A 26,045-nucleotide genomic window follows, 5' to 3' on the forward strand; every position below is an offset into this window, starting at 1 on the left:
GTGGGATGGGTCCTGTCAAGGCTCCATGCCCCAGTGTAGGGGAATTTCAGGGCAGGGAGGTAAGAAGGGTTGGGTGGGTGGGTATGGGAGGACCCTCATAGAAGCAGGGGAGCAGGGATGAGATAGTGGGTTTCTGGAGGGGAAACCATGAAAAGGGATAACATTCAAAATGTAAATAAAAAATCCAATAAATGAAAAAAAAATACATCACCAAAAAAAAAAAAAAAAAAAAAAAAGAACCACTCTATCCTATGATAGTAGTACCCCACTATTGGGCTATTTGCTCCAAACTCTCACCTTTTAAAAGCCTCAGTGATGTTTATCAGTCAACCATGTGGTCTATTGCAGAGAATATGTTATTTACTAATGGGTAATGTGCTGTTTGCAAATACTTTACTTAAAAGAGAATTTGAGATTGATTCAAGGTGGCAGACTGATTATGTACACCTGATGCTTATTGTCCCCTTTAGTTCATAAAAGTACAAATAGATAAATGTAAATAATATCTATTTTAAGAGAATTCAAAAAACATGGAATAATATAGTAATAAAAATACATTTTTAGAGGTTGGAGAGATGGCATAGAATTAAGCCATCTCTCTCTGCTCTTCCAGAGGAGGTCCTGAGTTCAATTCCCAGCAACCACATGGTGGCTCACAACCATCTGTATTGAGATCTGAAGCCCTCTTCTGGCTTGCAGGCATACATGCAGGCAGAAAGCTGTATGACATATACATAATAAATAAATATTTTAAAAATTCATTTTTTAATTTTTTATTAGATATATTTCTTTACATTTCAAAGGTTGTTCCCCTTCTTGGTTTCTTGTCCCTAAGCCCCCATTCCCTCCCCTCCCCCTCCGCCATACGGGTATTTCCCCTATACATCCCCCTTATTGCCGCCCCCCATATTACCCTGCACTGGGGGGATCCAACCTGGGCAGGACCAAGGGCTTCCCCTTCCCCTGGTGCCCCAACAAGGCTATTCTCTGCTACATATTCAGTTGGAGCCCTGGGTCAGTCCATGTATAATCTTTCAAGAGTGGTTTAGTCCCTGGAAGCTCTGGTTGGTTGGCATTGTTGTTTTGATGGGGTTGCAAGCTCCTTCAACTCTTTCAATACTTCCTCTAATTCCCCCTAAGGGGGTTTTATTCTCAGTTCAGTGTTTTTCTGCTAGCATTGACCTCTGTATTGGACATGTTCTGGATGTGTCTCTCAGGAGAGATCTATATCTGGTCCCTTTCAGCATGCATTTTTTAGCTTCATCAATCTTACCTAGTTTTGGTGGCTGTATATATATATATGGGCAACATGTGGGTCAGGCTTTGAATGGCCATTCTTTAAGTCACTGCTCTAAACTTTGCTTCCATATCCCCTCCTATGGATATTTTTCCTCCTTTTAAGAAGGAGTGGGAGCATCTGCATTTTGGTCATCCTTCTTCTTAAGCTTCCTGTGGCCTATGGATTATGTCTTGGATAATTTGAGCTTTTGGGCTAATATCCACTTATCAATGAGTGCATACCAAGTGTGTTTTTCTGTGATTGAGTAACCTCACTCAGGATGATATTTTCTAGTTCATCCCAGTTGCCTATGAATTTCACAATGTCATTGTTTTTGATAGCTGAGTAGTACTCCATTGTATAGATGTACTACATTTAAAAATACATTTTTAACCAATTTTGAAAGATATTGTTGAAGAACAAATGTTGGGAAGCATAAAACTACAGGAAACAAAAGCCTGCCATGTGGGTATAAATGAAAAGTGGTAGACCTGATGCCATGATTCTCAATCTTTCTAAAGACGCAACACTTAATAGAATTCCTCATGTTGTGGTCACCCCAACCATAAGATTATTTTCATTGAGAGGGAGGGAGAAAGAGAAGCCGTGGCAGGACGATGGAGGCCGACATTAAGATTCCGCTCTGTGTATTTACAGGTTGTTAGTAATGTTCCTCAGGAATGGATGGTACTGGGCTTTGTATGTTCAGGTGGGCAATTATATCTTATCAATTGGGTCAAAGATTATTGTGTTGTGTGTTCTTTTATGTGACGGTTTGAGTGTAGGAAAGTGTGTGGCCTCTGGAGACACTGGGCCACTGCAAAGTTGGGATGTGTTTCCGCCAAGATATCTAGCAGATATCTTGGGGCACCATGGTGCCGGACCTAGCGGGGTAGAAGATAACCTTACTTTTTTTTTTTCTTTTTTTTTTTTTTTTGTATTTTTACAACAATAGATGGTGAACCAATGTGTTAGGCAAGAATCCACTAGTAATCCTAAGAGTTGAGAGAAAGTTTTTATTTTCTAAGAGGAGGCCGGCGCCATGTTAAGTCATGTGATATCTCAAGGATGGGAATTCAAACAAAGAAATGGGGAAGCCACCTGGGCTGGCAGGCTGTAGGTCCCCAGCTGTGTGAGAAGTAATGGCAGCTCAGAGAGTTAGAGATTAAAAGCTGCTTTTTAAAGAAAGTTGTTTAGAAAGTCTTTCAGGATACTCATATTCTTTTTAACGTGGGCTCCATGGGAATTTTGGGTTGAAATCCTAGTTAGACAAGCTTCTTCTTTATTACAGGTATTATTAAAAGGTGATTAAGTTTGTTTTTAGAAAGAAGAGATTACCTGAATCAGGTGGGGATTTTCATCCACGGTTCAGAACTTAGATAGTGAAAATTAGTCACTACCTCCAAGTAGAGAGTTGTGATGAATGTCTGTAACACCAGGGAGAGTGAATGCAGACATATATTATAGAAGTTATTAAGGTTAAAGAAAAATCTGTGGTTCCAGGTAGAGAGCTTAACAGATGGATATATTTTGGGTTAAAGTCCTGAGTTTTAAGTTGCTTATTGGTATTAGAATTGATAGAAGGTGTTTAGGTTTGTTTTAAGGAGAGTACAGAGATTACCTGAATCATGGTTCGGAACTTAGGGAAAAATTAGTCACCGACTCCAAGTAGAGTATTGTGATATTTAAAAGTTATTAAGGTTAAGTAAAAATCTGTGGCTCCAGGTAGAGAGCTTAATATATATTTAGGTTGTTAAGGTTAAAGAAAAATCTGTGGCTCTGGGTAGAGAACTTGACAGATTGAGATATTTTGGGCTAAAGTCTTGCTTTAATACATTGCTTTTTGATATTAGAATAGATAAAAGGTGTTTAGTTTGTTTTATGAATTACCCCGCTAAAGGCCATATGGCTCGTTGATGCCGGCTAGCGAGGGTTTGTGGTTACTTTTGATATTTACTACAACAGGAAGCTCAAATTCTCTTAACGCGGGTTCCACAGGAATTTTGGGTTCATTTCCTGATATCATAGAGTACAAAAGCCTATCAGTCTCATTGTTTAGCTTGCTTCCTTTTTTAAAAATTTGTTTAATCTTCATTATGGGTGTGACTTTGAGTTTTATGGTTATATTATTACTCTGGGAGAGAGTGCAAGTTACAAGATTATCTGGTTACAGACTAAGGAACACAATATTTTGGGAGAAAGATTTTGTCTTTGTGTTTTTAAAAAGTGTGATTAGGTGCTGGAAATCTCACAGAGTCATACTGATCAGATTTGATAGAGGTGGACTGCCTGAAACATTTGATTCAGGAGAATCAAACAAGATATCTCAATTCTAAACTTTTGTCTTGAGAGCTGTATTTTGCAGAATGTGCCTACTTGGATTCCTGGTCTCAAAGACTTTCAGCTGGGTCCAGTCAGGACACATAGGCTACAGCATTTGCTTTATTCTTCCTACCCCCTTACCCCAAGGATATCTCAATGTCCATGTTCAGCTTGAAGAATTTATGGAGGAGTCGTCGCCTCAATTCCCTGGACTTTTGGGGGGCTGGAAGTGGTTATTCTAAAGTTGTTTTTATGAGGAATTTAAAATTGGTTGTAATTTACAGGGAGGAATTAGCTAGATTGAGTTGCACAGTCATAATCTCATTTGGTAACTTAGTTAAAATAATATCTTTGCTTTGATATAGAATTTATTTGTTAAAAGAATTTAAAAGTACAAGGTTTAGAGCCAGTCCTTCTAATGATGTCATTACAAACTTCTGAGTTGATTACACCTGTGAGTTAAGGGCCAACTAGCAAATTCACAGCTCTGACTCTGTGAGAGTACTTTCAAGATATTATTAAGACATAAAGACAACAATACAGATTGTCTTATATAGGTAGATAGTTTTCAAAAACGTCAGAAATCCACAAAATTTGAGATTTAAAGTTATTTATCTTTTGTTTAGACATATCTGCTCCTAACAGTTCCCTTTGGTGGATTTAACGAAGGATTTGCACATCTCTACCTCCAGGTGAGGCAACACTTTGTGGCTAGGCAGCCACTAGACAAAACTGCCTGTTTCATCTGCAGACTAATACTGTCCAGAAAAGGACAAATTATGCAGAATAGTTGACTGATAAACTCTGCCAAGACAGGGTGATCAGCCCTTCAAACTCTGCATTTCAAGTCTGTCAGTTGATTTTGGGCCAGAAGGCTGAAGGCTTACGCTAACAGGGGACTGTGCTAGTGGAGTTTTGTCTCTACAACCTCTCAGTTCTGAAAGCCGTGTTAGGCTTCCTGTGTGTATAGATATTTGGTCATTCTCAGATTTCTGATGGGGTTGAAGACTGATTATAGTTTCATAGCCTATCAGGCCATTTAACTCTGGAAATACATATTTTATTAGATAGTTATCAGATAGCATACAAGCTAGCCAAGATATAATATAGATTTTAAGCCTTTCTTATTTTTTTGATGGTTTTTTTTTAAATTTATTTAATACTTAATAATAATTCTTTGGTTTCCGGGCAAACATCCCCCTCCCCCTTCCCCTTCCTTATGGGTGTTCCCCTCCCAAACCTCCCCCCATTGCCACCCTCCCCCCAACAGTCTAGTTCACTGGGGGTTCAGTCTTAGCAGGACCCAGGGCTTCCCCTTCCACTGGTGCTCTTACTAGGATATTTATTGCTACCTATGAGGTCAGAGTCCAGGGTCAGTTCATGTATAGTCTTTAGGTAGTGGCTTAGTCCCTGGAAGCTCTGGTTGCTTGGCATTGTTGTACATATGGGGTCTCGAGCCCCTTCAAGCTTTTCCAGTTCTTTCTCTGATTCCTTCAACGGGGGACCTATTGTCAGTTCAGTGGTTTGCTGCTGGCATTCGCCTCTGTATTTGCTGTATTCTGGCTGTGTCTCTCAGGAGTGATCTACATCCGGCTCCTGTCAGTCTGCACTTCTTTGCTTCATCCATCTTGTCTAATTGGGTGGCTGTATATGTATGGGCCACATGTGGGGCAGGCTCTGAATGGGTGTTCCTTCAGTCTCTGTTTTAATCTTTGCCTCTCTCTTCCCTGCCAAGGGTATTCTTGTTCCCCTTTTAGAGAAGGAGTGAAGCATTCACATTTTGATCATCCGTCCTGAGTTTCATTTGTTTCTGATTTTGCTAATTTGGACACACTCTCTGGGTCCTCTCGTTAGTCTGGCTAAGGGTTTATCTATCTTGTTGATTTTCTCCAAAAACCAGCTTTTGGTTCTGTTGATTCTTTCTATGGTCCTTTTTGTTTCTACTTGGTTGATTTCAGCTCTGAGTTTGATTATTTCCTGCCTTCTACTCCTCCTGGGTGTATTTGCTTCTTTTTGCTCTAGAGCTTTTAGGTGTGCTGTCAAGCTGCTGACATATGCTCTTTCTTGTTTCTTTCTGCAGGCACACAGCACTATGAGTTTTCCTCTTAGCACAGCTTTCATTGTGTCCCATAAGTTTGGGTATGTTGTACCTTCATTTTCATTAAATTCTAAAAAGTTTTTAATTTCTTTCTTTATTTCTTCCTTGACTAGGTTATCATTGAGTAGAGCATTGTTCAATTTCCACGTATATGTGGGTATTCTTCCCTTATTGTTATTGAAGACCAGTTTTAGGCCGTGGTGGTCTGATAGCACACATGGGATTATTTCTATCTTTCTGTACCTGTTGAGGCCCGTTTTTTGACCAACTATATGGTCAATTTTGGAGAAAGTACCATGAGGAGCTGAGAAGAAGGTATATCCTTTTGCTTTAGGATAGAATGTTCTATAAATATCTGTTAAGTCCATTTGGCTCATGACTTCTCTTAGTCTGTCTACGTCTCTGTTTAATTTCTGTTTCCATGATCTGTCCATTGATGAGAGTGGGGTGTTGAAATCTCCCACTATTATTGTGTGAGGTGCAATGTGTGTTTTGAGCTTTAGTAAGGTTTCTTTTACGTATGTAGGTGCCTTTGTATTTGGGGCATAGATATTTAGGATTGAGAGTTCATCTTGGTGGATTTTTCCTTTGATGAATATGAAGTGTCCTTCCTTATCTTTTTTGATGACTTTTAATTGAAAATTGATTTTATTTGATATTAGAATGGCTACTCCAGCTTGCTTCTTCTGACCATTTGCTTGGAAAGTTGTTTTCCAGCCTTTCACTCTGAGGTAATGTCTGTCTTTGTCTCTGAGGTGTGTTTCCTGTAGGCAGCAGAATGCAGGGTCCTCGTTGCGTATCCAGTTTGTTAATCTATGTCTTTTTATTGGGGAGTTGAGGCCATTGATGTTGAGAGATATTAAGGAATAGTGATTATTGCTTCCTGTTATATTCATATTTGGATGTGAGGTTATGTTTGTGTGCTTTTCTTCTCTTTGTTTTGTTGCCAAGATGATTAGTTTCTTGCTTCTTCTAGGGTATAGCATGCCTCCTTATGTTGGGCTTTACCCTTTATTATCCTTTGTAGTGCTGGATTTGTAGAAAGATATTGTGTAAATTTGGTTTTGTCATGGAATATCTTGGTTTCTCCATCTATGTTAATTGAGAGTTTTGCAGGATACAGTAACCTGGGCTGGCGTTTGTGTTCTCTTAGGGTCTGTATGACATCTGTCCAGGATCTTCTGGCCTTCATAGTTTCTGGCGAAAAGTCTGGTATGATTCTGATAGGTCTGCCTTTATATGTTACTTGACATTTTTCCCTTACTGCTTTTAATATTCTTTCTTTATTTTGTGCGTTTGGTGTTTTGACTATTATGTGATGGGAGGTGTTTCTTTTCTGGTCCAATCTATTTGGAGTTCTGTAGGCTTCTTGTATGCCTATGGGTATCTCTTTTTTTAGGTTAGGGAAGTTTTCTTCTATGATTTTGTTGAAGATATTTACTGGTCCTTTGAGCTGGGAGTCTTCACTCTCTTCTATACCTATTATCCTTAGGTTTGATCTTCTCATTGAGTCCTGGATTTCCTGTATGTTTTGGACCAGTAGCTTTTTCTGCTTTACATTATCTTTGACAGTTGAGTCGATGATTTCTATGGAATGTTGTGCTCCTGAGATTCTCTCTTCCATCTCTTGTATTCTGTTGGTGAAGCTTTTATCTACAGCTCCTTGTCTCTTCTTTTGATTTTCTATATCCAGGGTTGTTTCCATGTGTTCTTTCTTGATTGCTTCTATTTCCATTTTTAATTCCTTCAACTGTTTGATTGTGTTTTCCTGGAATTCTTTCAGGGATTTTTGTGTCTCCTCTCTATGGGTTTCTACTTGTTTATTTATGTTTTCCTGGAATTCTTTCAGGCATTTTTGCGATTCCTCTCTGTAGGCTTCTACTTGTTCTCTAAGGGAGTTCTTCACGTCTTTCTTGAAGTCCTCCAGCATCAGGATCAAATATGATTTTGAAACTAGATCTTGCTTTTCTGGTGTGTTTGGATATTCCATGTTTATTTTGGTGGGAGAATTGGGCTCCGTTAATGCCATGTAGTCTTGGTTTCTGTTGCTTGGGTTCCTGCGCTTGCCTCTTGCCATCAGATTATCTCTAGTGTTACTTTGTTCTGCTATTTCTGACAGTGGCTAGACTGTCCTAAAAGCCTGTGTGTCAGGAGTGCTGTAGACCTGTTTTCCTGTTTTCTTTCAGCCAGTTATGGGGACAGAGTGTTCTGCTTTCGGGCGTGTAGTTTTTCCTCTCTACAGGTCTTCAGCTGTTCCTGTGGGCCTGTGTCTTGAGTTCACCAGGCAGGTCACTTGCAGCAGAAAAGTTGGTCTTACCTGTGGTCCCGAGGCTCAAGTTTGCTCGGGGGGTGCTGCCCAAGAGCTCTCTGCGGCGGCGGCAACCAGGAAGATATGCGCCGCCCTTTCCAGGAGCTTCCGTGCACTAGGGTTCCAGATGGCGTTTGGTGTTTTCCTCTGGCGTCTGAGATGTGTGTGCAGAGTGCAGTCTCTTCTGGTTTCCCAGGCGTGTCTGCCTCTCTGAAGGTTTAGCTCTCCCTCCCACGGGATTTGGGTGCAGAGAACTGTTTATCCTGTCTGTTTCCTTCAGGTTCCGGCGGTGTCTCAGGCGCAGGGGTCCTGCCGCTCCTGGGCCCTCCCCTACGGGAACCCAGAGGCCTTATACAGTTTCCTCTTGGGCCAGAGATGTGGGCAGGGGTGGGCAGTGTTGGTGGTCTCTTCTGCTCTGCAGCCTGGGGAGTGCCCACCTGACCAGGCGGTGAGGTCTCTCTCCCACGGGGTTTGGGAGCAGAGAGCTGCTGCGGGCCGGGATCCGCGGGTGTGGGACTTCCGGTAAACACAGGAAGTGCTCGGTCCTAGAGGAATTTTGCCTCTGTGTGTACTGAGTTCACTAGGCAGGTTTCTTGCAGCGGAAAAGTTTGTCCTACCTGTGGTTCCGAGGCTCAAGTTTGCTCGTGGGGTACTGCCTAAGTCCTCTCCGCGGCGGCAGCAACCGGGAAGATCTGCGCCGCTCTTTCCGGGAGCCTCCGTGCACCAGGGTTCCAGATGGCGTTTGGTGTTTTCCTCTGGCGTCCGAGATGTGTGTGCAGAGTGCAGTCTCTTCTGGTTTCCCAGGCGTGTCTCGATTTTAAGCCTTTCTTAAGCTGGAATGGGTAACTAAATGTTCTGTTTAACTGATATAGTGATGACCTGGGTCTTAGATATATTTTATGCTTTTCATTACAAAATGACAATAGTTGTGCTCAGCTAATATTTGAAACATTTTTTTTAATTAGACAAAAAGGGTGAAATGTGGGATGATGTCACAGGTGAGGCAGGTACAAGATAGGAGGAGGCCTATCATTGGATGAGAAGGAAGGATAGGCGGGAGAAAAGTGAAGGAAGAGTAGGAGACTGGAATGGAAGAGAGAGGAGAGGGAGAGAGAGAGAAGCCGTGGCAGGACGATGGAGGCTGACGTAAAGATCTCACTCTGTGTATTTACAGGTTGTTATCAATGTTCCTAAGGGATGGATGGTAGAGGGCTTTGTATGTTTAAGTGGGCAATTATATCTTATCAATTGGATCTAAAAAAAGATTATTTTCATTGCTACTTTTAACTGTACTTTGCTACTATTACAAATCATAAAGCAAATATCTATGTTTTCCCATGGTCTTAGGTGACCTCTATGAAAAGGTGTTCAACACCCAAAGGGGGCATGACCCACAGATTAAGAACCACTGATCTGATGGAATATTAGCCTAGGATTAATGGGCAAGATAGGTTTGTGTTACTTTGGGGCATGTCTCAGTTTGAAGAGTTAGGGAATTTTACACAGAAAAGCAAATCTGTCATCCTTCCCCATTCTCAGACTTGGGATGAGTAATAGGAAGCTAGGGCAGAAACTAAGTCATGCAGTAGGATTGGAGAGGCAGAGCAATGCTTAAGAAGCTACTGTTTCCCACTGGAGTTGGAGCATCCATTACTTAAATCATCTTCAGATTCGGTTTGTCTGTATGTCATCCCTGTTCCTAAGCTAGTCAGCAGTAAACTAAGAAAGATATACTAATGATGTTCTAGAGATTACTGAATTGGAGAATATGCAAACAAGAATGTGAGATCTCATTTAACAAAGAAAAATCACTATATTTAAGGAAGCAAATATAAGACATAAAGCCCAAATACAATAGTCTGGGTGCTGTTATATCTGTAGTATAGTCACATGTATTAAGTCACATGTATAGGTATTGAAATATGCACTTGGTTTAGTGGATATGTTTAAATTTAGTGTTTTATGTTTAAATTGTTCATCTGACAGAATAGTGAATATGGCTGAAAATCACAGTAGAAGAAAGTTACTGTAAAGGAATTCATACATTACTTTGTGGTAAGTACCATGAGAAAGAGAACGAGGGGAAAGTTAGGGGGCATAGATGACAGCCCCAAATTGTTGCAACTTTCAATTAGTAGCTGTTAGAAAAGAGAAGAGAGGAAACAGAAGAGATAGAAGTAACAAAAAATATAGTGAAATTTCCTAATGTATACACGTACATATTTATACACATATGTGCATAGCATGCACATATGCACATGCACACATGCAAACATGCAAACACACATGTGTACACACATCACATTTGCACACACATGAATACACATGCACACATGAGCATACAGATGCACACTTACTAATGTGTGGGCATGTGCACATGCACATACATGTACACACAGGCATACATGCACACACAAATGCACACACACATATGCACATGCATACACACACATGCATACACACACAGATCTTTAAGGTGCTTTAACTCCATTATCTTCAGTTTTGAAGCTTTCATCATTTTTGTAGCAGACTTTTGCTCTTCTTTTCTGGTATGATTTGTATTTTTATTTGAGAGTTGTTCTTTCGACAGGTCTCCTTATACACCCTAGGCTTGCCTCAAACTTGTAATCCTCCTGACTCATCTTACTGAATGCTAGGATCAGAGACTTGAGACACCATTTCTGGCTTAGATATATGATTTCTGTTTGATTTAAATCCTTTTTCCCTGTGGATCATGGAGATATATTGGGGTGAGGGTTGCATTGGCTTTTGTTGGGCATCTCATAAGCATCAGTAGTGGACTTATGTGTTAGCTTTGTGAACTATGAGAAACCCTCCACATATACTCTTATTACAGACTGCAATGTGGCACACAAGTACTCACTGGAGTGCTAACTATCTGTAGTTTAGACAGAAGCAAACTTTCTTGATGTCTTCTTCATTATGAATGGAATAGAGTTTGCCTTGAATTGGCAGCAAGCCGCTTGAGTCTGGCTTCAAGATTTCAATTCCACCTCTTTGCTTTGGAGACCATAAAGTTACATATTTGCTCAAATGTGGATACAAAATCAAGTCTTTGGGTTTCTTTTCAAATCTGATTACAACTCCCTCCTTTTTTCCTCTTTATTCGTGTTTTTACTAACCTGATTCAATACAGTGTTTGTTGAGTGAGATGCTACACATTCTCAATTGCATGTGCTTCTTCAATTATGAGATTGACAGACCATCATCAGTATGATCTGTTTCAGAACTACAGCTAGCTTTGGAAGGGGTTGAGATTCACAGGTAGGATCTGAGGATGATTTGACTAATGGGTACTGTATATGTAGTCAACTTTACCCTGAGTCTAGTGCTTTTAAAACGATGAGGCAATGTGTATGTGTTGACAGTATCATCGGGTGCAGAAACAGGCACATTTCCTATTTTGGAATATGAAAGTTATCCCTTTTATGATTGTCTATATTTGGTTGTTTACTTTCTCCTGAATTTTGGCAGCAATACAGTTCACCATCAGCATTCATCCACCATGACACAAGAGTCAGAAATCACAACACACAAAAATGATGCTTACTTTCTGTAGTTTATTAAAATGCCTCATGTGGGTCAGAGGAATAAAGGTATAACTAGTATTCATCAGAGTAAAATTTCATCTGCTTCAGCTTGTACACAGTACAAATGCTCCCACCTGAGTCTATATGTATACAAAACTGCATGTGTACATCATGGCACACGAGACATGACAAATCACAAGAGCCATAGGAGCAGTTTTCACCAAATCATCTGAAAGGGAAACTGAGCTAGTATGATGAATGATGTGGCTAAAGCTATAGCAGATATTTCATCTCCTAAGTACTTATGAGTCCTTAGTGTGTGTATGTGTTTGCGTGTTTGCATCTCTGTGTGTACATGTGTGTGCATGTGTGTGTGTGTGTGTGTGTGTGTGTGCGCGCGCGTGCACACATGTGTGCATCTGTACTGGTGATGCTTTTCATTTTCACACTCTCAGCTGTGTATAGAGTCTAACTTTTAGAATAAGAAAGAGGACTTAAAAGTTATAGAAAATTATACTTAAAATTTAAGTGTAGGAGTAGTAATGATGGGATTACAATAATTTATTGATCAATGTGTTCAATCTCATGCTGAATAATTTTATGAAATCTATAGAGGTTAAGTAACTGACCCAAGGCCACATAACTTTCATTAAGTATAAGTCAACATTCTTATCAGTGGCTTTGATTTCAGGGCTGCAATTAATGATCATGTAAGCTGAGCCTCTTTTTAAGACCTCGTTTTTCTTGTAAGTTGTTTTATTTATAAATAAAGACAGTGTTTATAATTTACCACTCACTGAGCCACTTAAAATTTTGATGCATTATTAAACCCTTTTCCACCTTTCCCCTGTTTATGTAAATTCTGTGTTCTAAAGCTACTGACAACAACAACAGCAACAACAACAACAGTATCAACAACAACAACTCCAATGATGGATGAATCCAGTGTCAAGTGTCTACCAGACACTGAGGAAATCTGCCTACATTCCTGAGATTACACTTTTAATACCAAAGCTTAACCGCATTTACCCTGACTTTTTTATTAGTGGGTTTAAAGGCCAGTGCCTGGTGAGAGGAGCTTGTCCTACAGTTGAGAACAACACTCTTCCAGTCATCTCCCATAGCCAGGCTTCTGGGTCTGCTGGGCTGGGCTGCCTTCTGGTTCTGATAAGCTGTTCTAAGTCTCCAGCAGCTCTTGAGAATTCTTTTGGCACAGGCGTGGTGAGGTCACGTTGTCTCCTGATGAATTTCCTTTGTCTGTTTTTTGGGGCTGTTCTGATGAACCTGACCCTGGAGTGTTCAATAATACCTCTGGTCCCTTAGGAGCTATTGGCATAGTCTCTGGCTTTATCTTTCTCTGTACGAAGGTTCCGTGTCTCTGGAAAGGAAAACAACAATGACATAAGCTAGGGGAAGAAGGAACTGTAGCTGAGCATGTGGGTTTGTTCAAGTTCTGGTGATGAAACTTGCTTCTCTGCCTCTTCATCGACTGTCCCCTCTGTCCCAAACTGAGGACAGCACCAGAATGTCTGGCAAGTCTGTAAATGGGGTGAATATAACTGAAAGCAGGGAAGTAAAACAATCAAAGACGTGCCTGTGCTTTTCCATTGCTAGAGTGCATGCAACTGGCTGTACTAAGTTTTATTATTATTATTTTGCTTTGTAGGTTGCTATGACTGCAAATGAATCTACAATTCATAGAATTGATGATTGTGTTCAATGTCCAAAAGGATTACTCACAATGAACTATGAGACCAAGCATCTGGATGGGAGGAAGCACTCCAGCAATTCTGGTTCAATTCTGTTCAGCCTTTAAACCTTATCTATGCCTTCCTGGCACACATACATTAAGAACATCTAAAAGTTTATCAATATTACTTCAGTAAATGCTTTCCAGGAAATAAATCAAAACCCCTGTGGTCCTTGGTTTTTATGACATGTAGCTGAGTTTAGTCCACTAATGACTATATTTGTTTAGATAAACTTTTAGAAAGATGAGCATGACTTAAAAGGCTCAAAGTTCTTGCATAAATCTACTCAGCCCCACAACATTGAATAATTAGTTTGGAACAATGCCTTACCTTTCCCCGGATGGGCTCATTGGGAGTTCTCCTGGAATCATATTGATGTATAAAAGAGATATATTCTACAAAATTGTCCTCGTGTTCTTCTGATACATCCAGAGAGGTAAGTGGAACTAAGAAAAACAAGAGATAGTTCAGTAAAATCACGCCAATTACTAGATTTGTATATGAAAATAAAAAATTGTAATATTTATGCTTTATGAAACCACCAACATGTCAGGCACGGTAGTAGACCCTTTCTGTCCCAGAGTTCAGGAGGCAAAGGTCTCTGTGAGTTTGTGGACGATCTGCTCCTACATAGTAAGCTCCAGACCTGCAAGGTGAGCCCCTTTCTCAAAGGAAAAAAGTCAACAGCAATTTCTGAAGTTATCTTCCCATAAGTGTATATTATAAATTTGGATTCAGCATTTATTCTGCACGAAAAGATCTAAATCAAAACAAGTCAAATTAGTTCCATATGTGCATTTGGTACTTTAAAAATATTTTTAAATTCTGTATGTCTGAGAATTTTATCTGCATGTATGTGTATGCACATATGTGTCTGATCCTTTCAAAGGCTGGACAAGGAAGGGCATCAGATCCCCTAGGACTGGAGTTACAGAAGGTTGTGAGCCGCTGTGTGGTGCTGAGAATAAAACCTAGGCAGTGTTCTTTCTTTATGTTTTTCCATTTTTTAAAAATTGGGTATTTCTTATTTACATTTCAAATGTTATTCCCTTTCCCGGTTTCCTGTCCATCAGTCCCCTGGCCCCTCCCCCTCCCAATCTATAAGAGTGTTCCCTTCCCCATTCACCCCCTCAACAATCTCCTACACTGGGGGTCCATCCTTGGCAGAACTAGGGGCTTCCCCTTCCACTGGTGCCCCAATAAGGCTATTCACTGCTGCCTATGCAGTTGGAGCCCAGGGTCAGTCCAAGTATAGTCTTTGGGTAGTGGTTTGGTCCCTGGGAGCTCTGGTTGTTTGGCATTGTTGTTCTTATGGGGTTACAAGTCCCTTCAGCTTTTTCAGTCCATTCACTAATTTCTCCATGGGGGTCCTGTTCTCAGTTCAGTGGTTTGCTGCTAGCATTCCCCTCTGTATTTGACATGTTCTGGCTGTGTCTCTCAGGAAAGATCTATATCTGGTTCTGGTCAGCATGCACTTCTTGGCTTCATCTACCTTATCTAGTTTTGATGGCTGTATATATATGGGCCACATGTGGGGCAGGCTCTGAATGGCCGTTCCTTCAGTCTCTGCTCTAAACTTTCTAGGCAGTGTTCTTAAGCACTAAGTCATTCTTGCGGCTTCTATTAGATATGCTTGTTAAACAGATAGCAATTCGTCTTGGTGAAAACAGAAGTTGTTTGTCAAACTGTCTTTGACAACTGGAAGGGTATGAAAAAGTTTCTTCTGAATGTCTGGTCATGGCTGAGTGATTAAGAGGTTGGCCAAAGAACTCTGTGCTGAAGTCACTGGAACATCCAGGATGGCTGGCAGTGATGAACACAGACTCTTTACACTTCAGTCTAAGTAACAGAGGTCCCCCCCCCCTTTGCAAGAGCATTAAACCTAACTCCAAGCTAATCTTCCAGTCTGGATGACGGGTATGTAGTGTTCACTGTGAGGGTCTTTTTGTTGCATGTGGGTTTAAGTTAACTAGAACTTTACTGGCCTTACTATCAACGGCAGCTAAAGAAAAAGAGCAATGTTCACCCACTTTGAATTCTGTCAAAGAAAATACTTTTGATTCTCCCTTGTACAAATATACATGCAGATAAGAATTTGCATATCCTTGGCATATCTCTGGAATAATATGTAAGAAATTTATTCTGGTGTTTCTTGTTGGGAGAGAATTGTATGGAAATTGTGAGAAAAGAGGTGGATTAAATTTTTATCATATGTTTTATAGCATTCAAATTATATATATATGTATATTCAAATATATATGTATATATATACTATTAAAATGTAACAAAACATTATTTTTGCAAGTCACACCTTTATGCTGGAAGTGGTGGGTATATCCCTTGATCCCAGCACCCAGACAGGAGGACTGACATAATTTGGGCCAGCCTGTGCTATGTGATGAATTTAAGGCCAGCCTGGGATATATAGTGATATATTTTCTCAAACAGAACAGAACAAAATAAAATCACACGTTTTTTCCCAGTGTGACATATTCTTGCCTAATGAGGTAGCACACACCTTTAATCTAAGCACTCAGGAGGCAGAGGCAGATGTAGCTTGTGAGTATGAGGCTAGCCTGGTCTTCATGACAAGTTCCAGGCCAGCAAAGATGACATAAAGAGACCCTGTGTAAAACAAGTAAATAAATAAACGCGACGTAAATTAGGGGGATAAATAAGAATAGAAAACACATTATAAATAGATACTTGTTAAGCATTCATGAATTCGATTCTGTATATTGATATAATTTTTTCTAGCAGGGATGAGTATTCAAGTGCTTACGGTACATGATTTAGTTCCCCACTTAGCAGACCAGAATGTAAAGTGATAAAAATTTCTTGATGTCTAACTGAGGTCAGCACCCATTTCTCCTTATATTTTCTTGTAGGACTTGTGAGCACACCAAGGAGAGCAGGTGCCAGTGACACAGTAACTGCAGAACTGAGAAAAATCCCATAATTTATGTTTTCTTACAAATTAAGAAAAAAATCTATCTTTTTTATGAAGATCATATTTTCACTATCAGAACATTGATAAATAAATAACTTCTTAGATAAAATGAACCACCTCTACATTTTAGAATTAACCAGATGAGTTAGTGAAGAAGCCAAAGCATGAGCTGTGTAGGACAGACAGACACATTTTCAAATTCAGGCTCTACCGTGTTCTGGACATGTGTGACTTGGGTGGAAGTCATTTAATTTTATTGAGGTTAAAATTTCTCCTTTCTAAAATGTACATGGTTTGTGTTCTAGCTTTATTTCTGTTACTTTGCTAAAAATACCTCAAACAAAAGGAACTTTAGAGCTTGTTTAGTTTACCATCCTGGGTCACAGCCCACTGTTTCAAAGAAGTCAAGGGGACTGGGACTTAAAATCGCTAATCACCATATCCCCTCCTAACAGGGAACAAAAATATCCATAGGAGGGGTTATGGAGGCAAAGTTTAGAGCAGAGACTGAAGGAATGGCCATTCAGAGTCTGCCCCATATATATACAGCCATTGAACTAGGTAAGATGGATGAAGCTAAGAAGTGCATGCGGACAGGAACCGGATATAGATCTCTCCTGAGAGACATTACCAGAACATGTCAAATACAGAGGTGAATGCTAGTATCAAACCACTGAACTTGGGACAGGACCCCCTTTGGGGAAATTAGAGAAAGGACCGAAAGAGCTGAAGGAGCTTGCAACCCCATAAGAACAACAATGCCAACCAACCAGAGCTTCCAGGGACGAAACCACTACCCAAAGACTATACATGGATTGACTCCGGGCTCCAACTGCATATGTAGCAGAGGATGGCCTTGTTGGGGCACCAGTGGAAGGGGAAGCCCTTGGTCCTGCCAAGATTGGACCCCCAGTGCAGGGGAATGTCAAGGGGAGGGTGGTAAGGGGAGGTGAATGGGGGGAACACCCTTATGGGGGAAGGAGAGGGGAAGGAAATAGGAGACTTATGGACAGGAAACCGGGAAAGGAGATAATATTTGAAATGCAAATAACAAACAAACTGCTAATCACATCTCATCTACTAAGAAAGAGCTTAGTCCACAGCAGATTCTAGCATTTAGCTCACTTTCTTGCCTCTTACACAGTCCATGACCACAAGCCCAGGGAATGGTGCTACCCACTAAAGGTTGAGTCTCCCCATATTGGCTAGCATAACCAAGATAATCTCATATAGATACATATACCATGGTTTAACCTGACTTAGACAGACCTTCACTGAGATTTAACATTTCAGGTGATTCTAGATTGTTCCACATTGACAATTAAAAAACAAAAATCAGAATTTGCTTTCAGAATTATGGGGACAATGGGCAATGTTTATACTTTTATAAGATTCTGGAATCAAAGTTTGGTGGAAAAACCATAGGTGGGAGAAGGGTATGAATCTGATTTCCTTACTCTGAAAAACTGGTATAAAGAGTGCCACGCCTCCCTGCCTGCCACCACTCTCCCTGCCATGATGATCATGTACTAATTCTCTGAAAGTGTAACAAAGCTTCCAATGAAATGCGTTTCTTTACAAGCTGCTGCCTCCGTTGTGGTGTTTCTTCACAGCTATAGAACAGTGATTAAGACAGTAGGAATGCGTGAAAAGAGGCTTGGCAGGCATATACCAGGCAAGATTTAATGTGGTAACTGAATGGTATAGGGGAAAAAAACCTCCTTAAATTTCACCCTATGCTTCTTGTTTCTGTCATTCTTTGCTTTCCACCCAGTCCTAGGAGGTATAGAAAGGAAAGCTAGCATCTCTTCAGAGAAATCTAAGACTTCCCAAGATAAAAACAAATTACCAAAGCTGTTGAAGAGACATGTTATCCTCAAATGTAGTAGAGCAACATCAAATGTTTCAAGAGCAATACTGGACACAGACAGCTGAGTAATACTTTAAAAATATTAAAAAGAAAGAGGAATTAAGCATTAAAGTTTCATAGTTGCTAAAACTTTCAATAAATTATGAATTCAAATTAAAAAATTTTTTGGGAAACAAGGAAAATCTGAAAATATTTTCCTATAGAACAGATTGTTTCTTCAAGGAAGCATTCAAATATAACCAGAAATAAATCAAGGAAAAAGTCTAAGAGGTATGTATGTATGTATGTATGTATGTATGTATGTATCCATCCATCCATCCATCCCCAAAGAGACAAGATCTAAAGAATGGAAAAGCAGGTATTATCTCTATGAAAAGACAGGACATATTATCAATAGTGATTAACTATGACCAATACAATGCTGCAAAAGGGACATGATGCAAACTCCCAGTGTAAACCTCAAGGAAGCTTTGCTGTTTTTGCTCTTTGCATTCTGGGAAACTTGAAGTGCCAAGTAGGAAGTCCAGACAGCTTGGTGAACAAACTACATGAAGAGACCCAGGAGGAGTGGGCCAGCAATCCCAGGTTGACAGCTGAGTGTGAGCCTCGAGCCTATTTCTGCCAACTGAATTCTACCACACAACCCGGGTCCAGATTGCAAGCACTGAGCAAGTACGATGAGTGTTCTTTTAAGCAACTAAATTTAAGGTAGCTTGTTATGAAATACTGAAATAGAAATACATCAGAAGAAAGCAAATTGAATTAAAATGAATCACCTTGTGTCCTACTTTGCTTTTTATTGTTATGGTTACCAAAAGCAACTCGGGGAAGAAAGGGTTTATTTGGCTCATATGTCCTGATCACAGTCCATCATGAAGGGAAGACAAGGCAGGAAATCAAGCTGGGGAGGAAATGAAGCAGAGACCATGGAGGAATATACTGACTTTGTTTTTCATAACTTGTTCAGACTATTTTCTTCTACTGCACAAAGTGGACTGTGATGGGCCCACTCACACCAATCAATGATCAGGAAAATGTCCATAGGCTTGCCTACAGGCCAAGGTAGTAGAGGCAATTTCTCTGTGGAGGTTCCCTTGTCTCACACAACCCTAGCTTGTGTTGAGGTGACAAAAATTTAACACAGCCACCTTGTAAGCAGTGTTCTAGAGTGTTTCACACCTACAAAATAGTGACTTTATAAAGGATCCATTTCTTCACAGGGGCCAATAAAGGAATATCATTTTATCTATTGTAGAAGGACATCTACTTCCCAAACATTATACTTATTAAAATTATGCATCAGTCTCAACTGTGTGAACATGAGACTTTCTAAAAATTCACACAGTGGGCACTACTTAAGTATGAAAAAAATGAATAAAGGCTTTCAGGTTCTTGGCAGTTGTGTGGTATAAGAGTGCAAATTGAGGGCTGGGGAGATGACATAGACATTAAGAGCACTTACTAGTCTTGCAGAGGACCTGAGTTTAGTTCCCAGCATCTACGTGGTAAGTTACAAGTATCTGTAACTCCAGCCCAGGGGATATATAAACTCATGATAGTGCACCTAAACTCACATAAGCAAACATTCATAACATAAATAAAACACACTTTTAAACTAAGAGTGCAAGAGGGCTGGAGAGATGGCTCAGTGGTTAAGAGCATTCAGTGCTCTCCCAGTGAATCTGTTTTTGGCTCCCAGTACCCAAGTCAAGAGGTTCATAATCCTCTATAACTTCAACTCTGGCATATGTGAGGACAGTGGCCTCTGTGGGTACCTGTACTTACATACCCACAAGCAGGAAATCACACCTACATATAATTAAAAATAATAAGTTAAATTGGATTCAGCTAATTGCTTGAGTGAAGCCTTATTAAATGAGAACTACAAACCTGTTAAAGTGTTTGAAATCCACTCCTAGAAACTTAATTAGAATAAGAATTTTCTAAACAAGTTGGTATCTAGCTATTGATATTTTCACCAACAAAATATGAATTACATACTCAAATATGTAATTTGTTCCTTACATTGGCGTGAAGTTAGCAGTTTTGAGAACATTTTTAACTCTTTATGGATACATAGAAAACATCAACAAATATTTCCCTCTTAGAAATTTTACTTTTCTCAGTAGAATTGCCTTGAGTCTTATATAAAAACTGTAGCTCTCATAATATATTTTGAATGTTTTAATTTTAATTTGTGAGCGTATGTATATATGTGTATTGGTATGTTTGTGTGTGTCGGTATGTTTGTATATGTGTGTCAGTGTGTGTGTATATATGTTGAGTGTGTGTGTGTGTGTGTGTGTGTGTGTGTGTATAGAGGGTGGAGGGGTTATGTGTGCAGGTGCCTATGGAGGCTAGAAGGGTTTCAGATTCCATGGGTGCTGAAGTTGCAGGTGGCTGTGAGTGCAGGATTTGGATGGCTGAAGCTAAGCTCAGGTCCTCAGTAAGGGCAGTAAGTATTTTAACTGTAGAGCCATCTCTCCAGCTCCATGTAGTAGTTTGAATGAAATTACCCCCAATAGGCTCATATATTTGAATACTAGGTGACCAGTTGACGGAACTGTTTGGGAAGAATTAGTGGGTATGACCTTGTTGGAAGAGGTATGTCACTGGGGACTAGCTTTGTGTTTTCAAAAGCCCAAGGCATTTCCTGTTAGCCTCTTGCAGCTTTGTGGTAGATGTTTTAACACATAAACACTCAGCTACTGCCCCAGCCCTAGGCCTGCTTGCCTGTTGCTGTGCTCCCCACAGAGATAAGTTGCCTTGATCATGATTTTTCTTCACAGAAATAGAGAAGTAACTAAAATACGCCGTGTCAAATATGAATAAATAAATACATAAATGAATGAATGAATAGATAAATAAATGCTACAAAAAAAGGATACCCCTTGGTACAAAAGAAACAACAAATGAAAAATCCATCTTAGAAAAGTAATTGTTACCACTGGATCTGAATCTGGAACTCTAAAGAAACACTAAAATACAAAACACAGTAAGTTAGCAGCCAAGGTTTCCTTTACACTTAAAACACCATCCTTCATCAATTAAATAAACCTTTCCAAATTACAAATTCTTATGATATAAATCGGAATCTAAGTGTGGCAGCCAGGAAACTGTGTGGTGGTATGAGACATAAAGGGCACTTTCATTGTTAGCAGAAGATAAAATTGTTGAAATGCCAAAGATGAGATGCAATTGAGTGGGCTCATGGAACAGAATGATGGGAGGTGACTTTTAATTGGCCTTGATGCATGCTGGCATAGTTTGTATGCTATAAAAGGCGGGCACATAGCTGAATTTTACACAGCCTAAAATCTTACAGTAAAATATTTTAAAAATTAATTAAATATCAAAACTATAGGAATTATTTCAGACCAATGTTAGGGCTTTTTCTTTGTTAGTTTAAATTACATTATGACTTTGAATTGCACTTATTGAGTAGTTCTTAATGCTCATCTACAGAGGTATAGTTTGTAGTTTAACATTTGAGATGGCATATTTATATTTATTTGGTTATTCAAGTTCTTTATTGAGTTTGGTTGTTATAAGAGATCCTAGGTTATAATAACGAAGTTAGTAATGGGAAATACTGATAAAAGAGAGAGGGAGGAAGAGAGAAAAAGACATGGGGGCAGGGAGGGAGAGAGAAGACAGAGATTTTATGACAGGTTTTAAAAACCAAATTCTAACCCAGAGTCTAACAGTGAAATGCAATGATCAACAATTCAAATAATCCATTTATTATTACTGTATATAAAGAGTGTGGGAGAACTTTAAATGTTTTATTTAGTTCTAGTGAAATCCTACAATATTATCTAATTATAAGGTTTTTTGTTCACTTATGAGCCAAATAACTTCATTTCCTTCTTAGTAAGTTCAATGTCCACTGCTCCTAGAGAAAGTGTTCATTCATTTGAGGATCTTCTCTTTTACTGTCAATGAAATGCAGGTATGTGTCCTCTCCTTCATATCTGGATACACTCAGTGGCTCCTTTCAAAGCCTTTTAGGGAGATTTTTTTTTACCATTTTAGAGGCTGAACAGAGGGTTACTTATGAGCATGGACACTAGAGCCAGCTCTCTGGGTTCAAATGTCAGTCATCTGCTCTGTGTCCTTTAACAAGTTATTTAAATCCTGTGCTAGGTGAAGGTGCCATCCTGAAAAACATCGTCCTAGTTTATTATTATTTAATAGAGCCTGAAAAACAGTAGACAGGATGCAAATCATTACGGAGGGGCCAGGAAAATTAAAAACAGAACTGTCATATGACTCAGTTGTACCACACTTGGACATTTACCCTAAGTTCTCCGAATCAGCATAGCACAGAGACACTTGCATGCTCATATTTATTGCTGCATGTTCACAATAATCAGGGAATCATCCAATCTGTTTAGCTATCTACAGATGAATGCATGATTGTGTGGTTCATATACACAAAGGAATATTATAGACCATACAAACGAAACCATGACATTTGCAGGAAAATGAACGGTATAAAAATCATTAAGTGAAACAACCCAAACTCAGAAAGACAAATACTATATGCTTTCTTTACATGAGTAACACAAATTTAAATTTTTATTTGCATGAGTCAGGAAACATGTGTGTATATGTAGATCATAAAGTGAGAAAAAGGATCATGAAAGAAGAGATCTTGAGGGAGCGAGTGGAGAAGAGAATGGCTTGGTTCAAAGCAGAAGGGTGGGACTATTTGGGAGAAGGAAAATTAGCTAGAGGAAGTACAGGGGGAGGGAGAGAAATGAAAGAGATTAATCAGAACAAAATGACATAATGAACCTCTCCATATTGAATGAAGGATGCAAGAAAAGCATTCTGAGTTTCCTAACATGAATTATTAAAAATTTCAGATCTAAAATGATTTTATCTGACAATGCCATTCTAGTAAACTGAGTCACATTTTTTTAAATTAAAACCACAGTTCTACTAAGAGTCAACAAAAGATTTCTTTTAGAAGTCACTGGTGCTCCAACCTCTGTGATTTGGTCAGTCTAGTTGAAGACAGATATCAGCCAGCCTGAAGGTCACAGCATTAAAAGATAGAAAATGATTGGACGTAGCATGAGATGAAGTTACAATGTAAAAGAGGTCACCCCTCAACCAGGTGCAAAGTCTAATTCTCATTTTCATTCTTGGAAATGGGGCCCAAAGGGTATCAGTACAGGCAGTCTCATTACCCTACCCCTTTCCTACCTGTTATTAGCTTCTCCACCCAGTCAACTGAGTTGGGCTAAGATCCTTTGCCTTTTCTTTTCTTCATGGTTTACAGCTCTTTCCAACTCAGAACACTGGGGATGTTATATATCCCTGGATTATCATCTTATGAAACTCTAAAGTCCCACAAAAAGTGCTTTAAAAAATATGTATGTTTTCCTCTTGTTGATCTTCATGTTAATTACATTCTTAGGCCCAGTGAAACACCCTAAAATGGCAAGGTAAATTTTTTACCTGAAAACTGGGAATGTCAATTGTATTACTGCATCACTATACTATATAGCAGTGGTTCTTAGCCTTCGAAATGCTGCGACCCTTTAACATAGGTCCTCATGTTGTGGTGACCCCAATCATAAATATTCAGGATATTTGCTATATGAATACTGTGAAAGGGTCACTCGACCCCCTAAGGGGTCATGAGCCACAGATTGAGAACCACTGCTATATAGTTAATTTAAGAATAAAATGAGTTCATATTTGGAAAGTTTTATGAATTGCCTGGCAAACAGTATGTTTGAAATAAATGCTATGTTTTAGTCGCTATCTCATCTTCATTTTATACCTCTCAGAAAAGAGTTCTAGAGAGATTAAACCTCCCAAAGGCTTCTGTACCTGGTTTTCTCTCAAACTTTCAAGGTTTTTGTTTTATTTTAAGGTCATAATGCTTCCTGGCCCTTCTTCAAGGACATTACCTGGTATAATTCTACTTTTTGGCTGTCCATTCATGATTAAAAAATAGTATAAAGACCAGAATAATTTTCCAAAATAATCAGTGTGGTAGTTATCATTTGGCTACAAATCTAGGCTGTAACATTCTTCATTTTAAAAAAAGAATCATCTATTAGTTATGTGTGTGCTTATGTGAGTTTATATGAGCTGACAGGCTAGAGATAGTGTCATATCTTCTGAAGATGGATTTTACAAGTGGTTGTAAAATGCCAGGTGGGTTCTGGGAGTGAAACTAATGTCTTCTACAAGAGAAGCAAGTGCTCCTTAGCCCCCACACCATCTCTCCAGCTCTTCGTAGTCTGTTTGTCCATCTCTCCCTCCCTCCTTCCTTTCCTCCCTCCCCCTTGCTCCCTCATTCCCTTCCTCCCTTCCTTTATTAATTTTGAGATGGAGTCTCACTACATGGTTCTAGTTGACCAGGAACTTCCTATGTTGACCAAACTGGCATCTAATTCAGAGATCCACCTGCCTCTAGCTTCTGAGTGTTGGGATTAAAGGAATGTGCCATTGCCATCATGTAATCTTAAGACAGGGTAGAAACTGCTGTCAATGAAAACCGGACGTGGAGCAGTGTTGTCCTGTTCTCTTCATTCTTGTCCTCTCCTGTGTCTGCTGACATGCCTGAGGGTCTATTACAAAGGTCAGCTTGTCTTTGTTATGTTTCTAGACATTTTTTCTTTATTCTCGTTGCCTATCATCAGGGTTTCTCCCACATGCTCCAGAAAAAAAAATTGCTTCCATTGTTTTCATCTTGTTACAGCTTATTTCTCTGCTACTATTCCATAGACTAAATTGTAGAGTCTTAGGAGGCAGAAAATGTAGCTGTCTACATCATCAATCATAAGGATAAAATTTCTTTCTAAAGGAGAGGCCATGGTCAAAGAAGGCTTGTTAGCCTTTTTATGAACTTACCCTCGAGGTAGGAATCATTCTGCCTACGATCATTTTCTTTTTTTCTAATGCTGTGATCTTCAGTCTAGATGACTTATGTATTGTCAACTAGACTGGCCAAATCACAGAGGTCAAAGCATTAATAATTTCTAAATGGAATCTATTGTTGACTCTTATTAGCACTGTGGTTATAAGAAAATATAACTCAGTTTACTAGAATGCCATTACAAGGTAAAATCATTATTCTGAAAATATTTAACAATTTGTATAATGTATTTCTCAAGTTATGTATTTTAAGACAGCAATTATGAGAAACAATATGAAAATAAGAGTGAGATGATAAAAAATAGAGAAGATATGTTTTGGAAATCATGCTTATTCTTAGAATTAGGGTATTCTACAGATCAACTGTTGTATTTAACTTTTAAATTCATGTTGCATAAAACTTACTTGACTATTTTTTCTTTTGAAGAGTACTATCTCCCATAGCTCTCTGTACCAAAATCCCATGGGAGAGAGAGCTGGACTCTCAGAGGTGTGGACATTCCTGAGAAATCAGGGAAGACTTCCACTTCTGCTCACATTCTTGGTGCAAGAGGAACCCGCCTAGTGCCCTCTAGATACAGGAAGCTTGGGACAATCAGGGGTAGGATCCTTCCAGTTTCTGCCTGTACCCAGAGCTAAAAGCCAGTTACCAGAGGTGCTGACACACCTGAGAGCAGAGGTAAGACCAACTCTTCTGCTCTAAGTGACCCTCGGGGAGGCTTCAGGACACACAAACCCAGAACCAGTATACGAAAGGACTCTTCTGGTTTCTGCCTACACCCGGTGCCGAACTGGTCCCACAGTTCTCTGTACCCAGATCTGGCTGTAAGAAAACAGGTCTACAGGAGTGTTGACACAGGTTTACAGGAGGGTCAAGTCACTGCTGGTAGAACCACTATGGAAATTAATCTGGCCATTCCTCTGAAAATTGGACATAGTACTACCTGAGGACCCAGCTATACCCTTCTTCTTGGGCATGTATCCAAAAGATGCTCTAAAATATAACAAGGACACAC

The 26,045-nt window shown here is 39.5% G+C and overlaps 1 protein-coding gene across 2 annotated transcripts in view; it reads right to left on the bottom strand.

Moving 5' to 3' along the window:
• Positions 1-11,568: 11,568 nt before the first annotated feature.
• The window catches only part of Cimip6 (ciliary microtubule inner protein 6), a 34,292-nt gene continuing 19,815 nt past the window's right edge, over positions 11,569-26,045 (bottom strand). The window contains exons 4-6 of one of the 2 annotated variants that reach the window (XR_015636783.1): positions 15,828-15,934; positions 13,640-13,755; positions 11,569-12,936 (exon numbers count right to left, since the gene is read on the bottom strand). Coding sequence is in view for 1 of the 2 variants with exons in the window: in NM_001109095.1 (NP_001102565.1) it covers positions 12,736-12,936; positions 13,640-13,755 (317 nt within the window). In the remaining variant the exon portion in view is untranslated. The remainder of the gene's footprint in view (positions 12,937-13,639; positions 13,756-15,827; positions 15,935-26,045) is intronic. The other variant, NM_001109095.1, reaches the window with a different exon arrangement.

This window comes from Rattus norvegicus, chromosome 14 (assembly GCF_021556685.1).
Source record: "Rattus norvegicus strain SHRSP/BbbUtx chromosome 14, alternate assembly SHRSP_T2T, whole genome shotgun sequence".
NCBI classification, from domain to species: domain Eukaryota; kingdom Metazoa; phylum Chordata; class Mammalia; order Rodentia; family Muridae; genus Rattus; species Rattus norvegicus.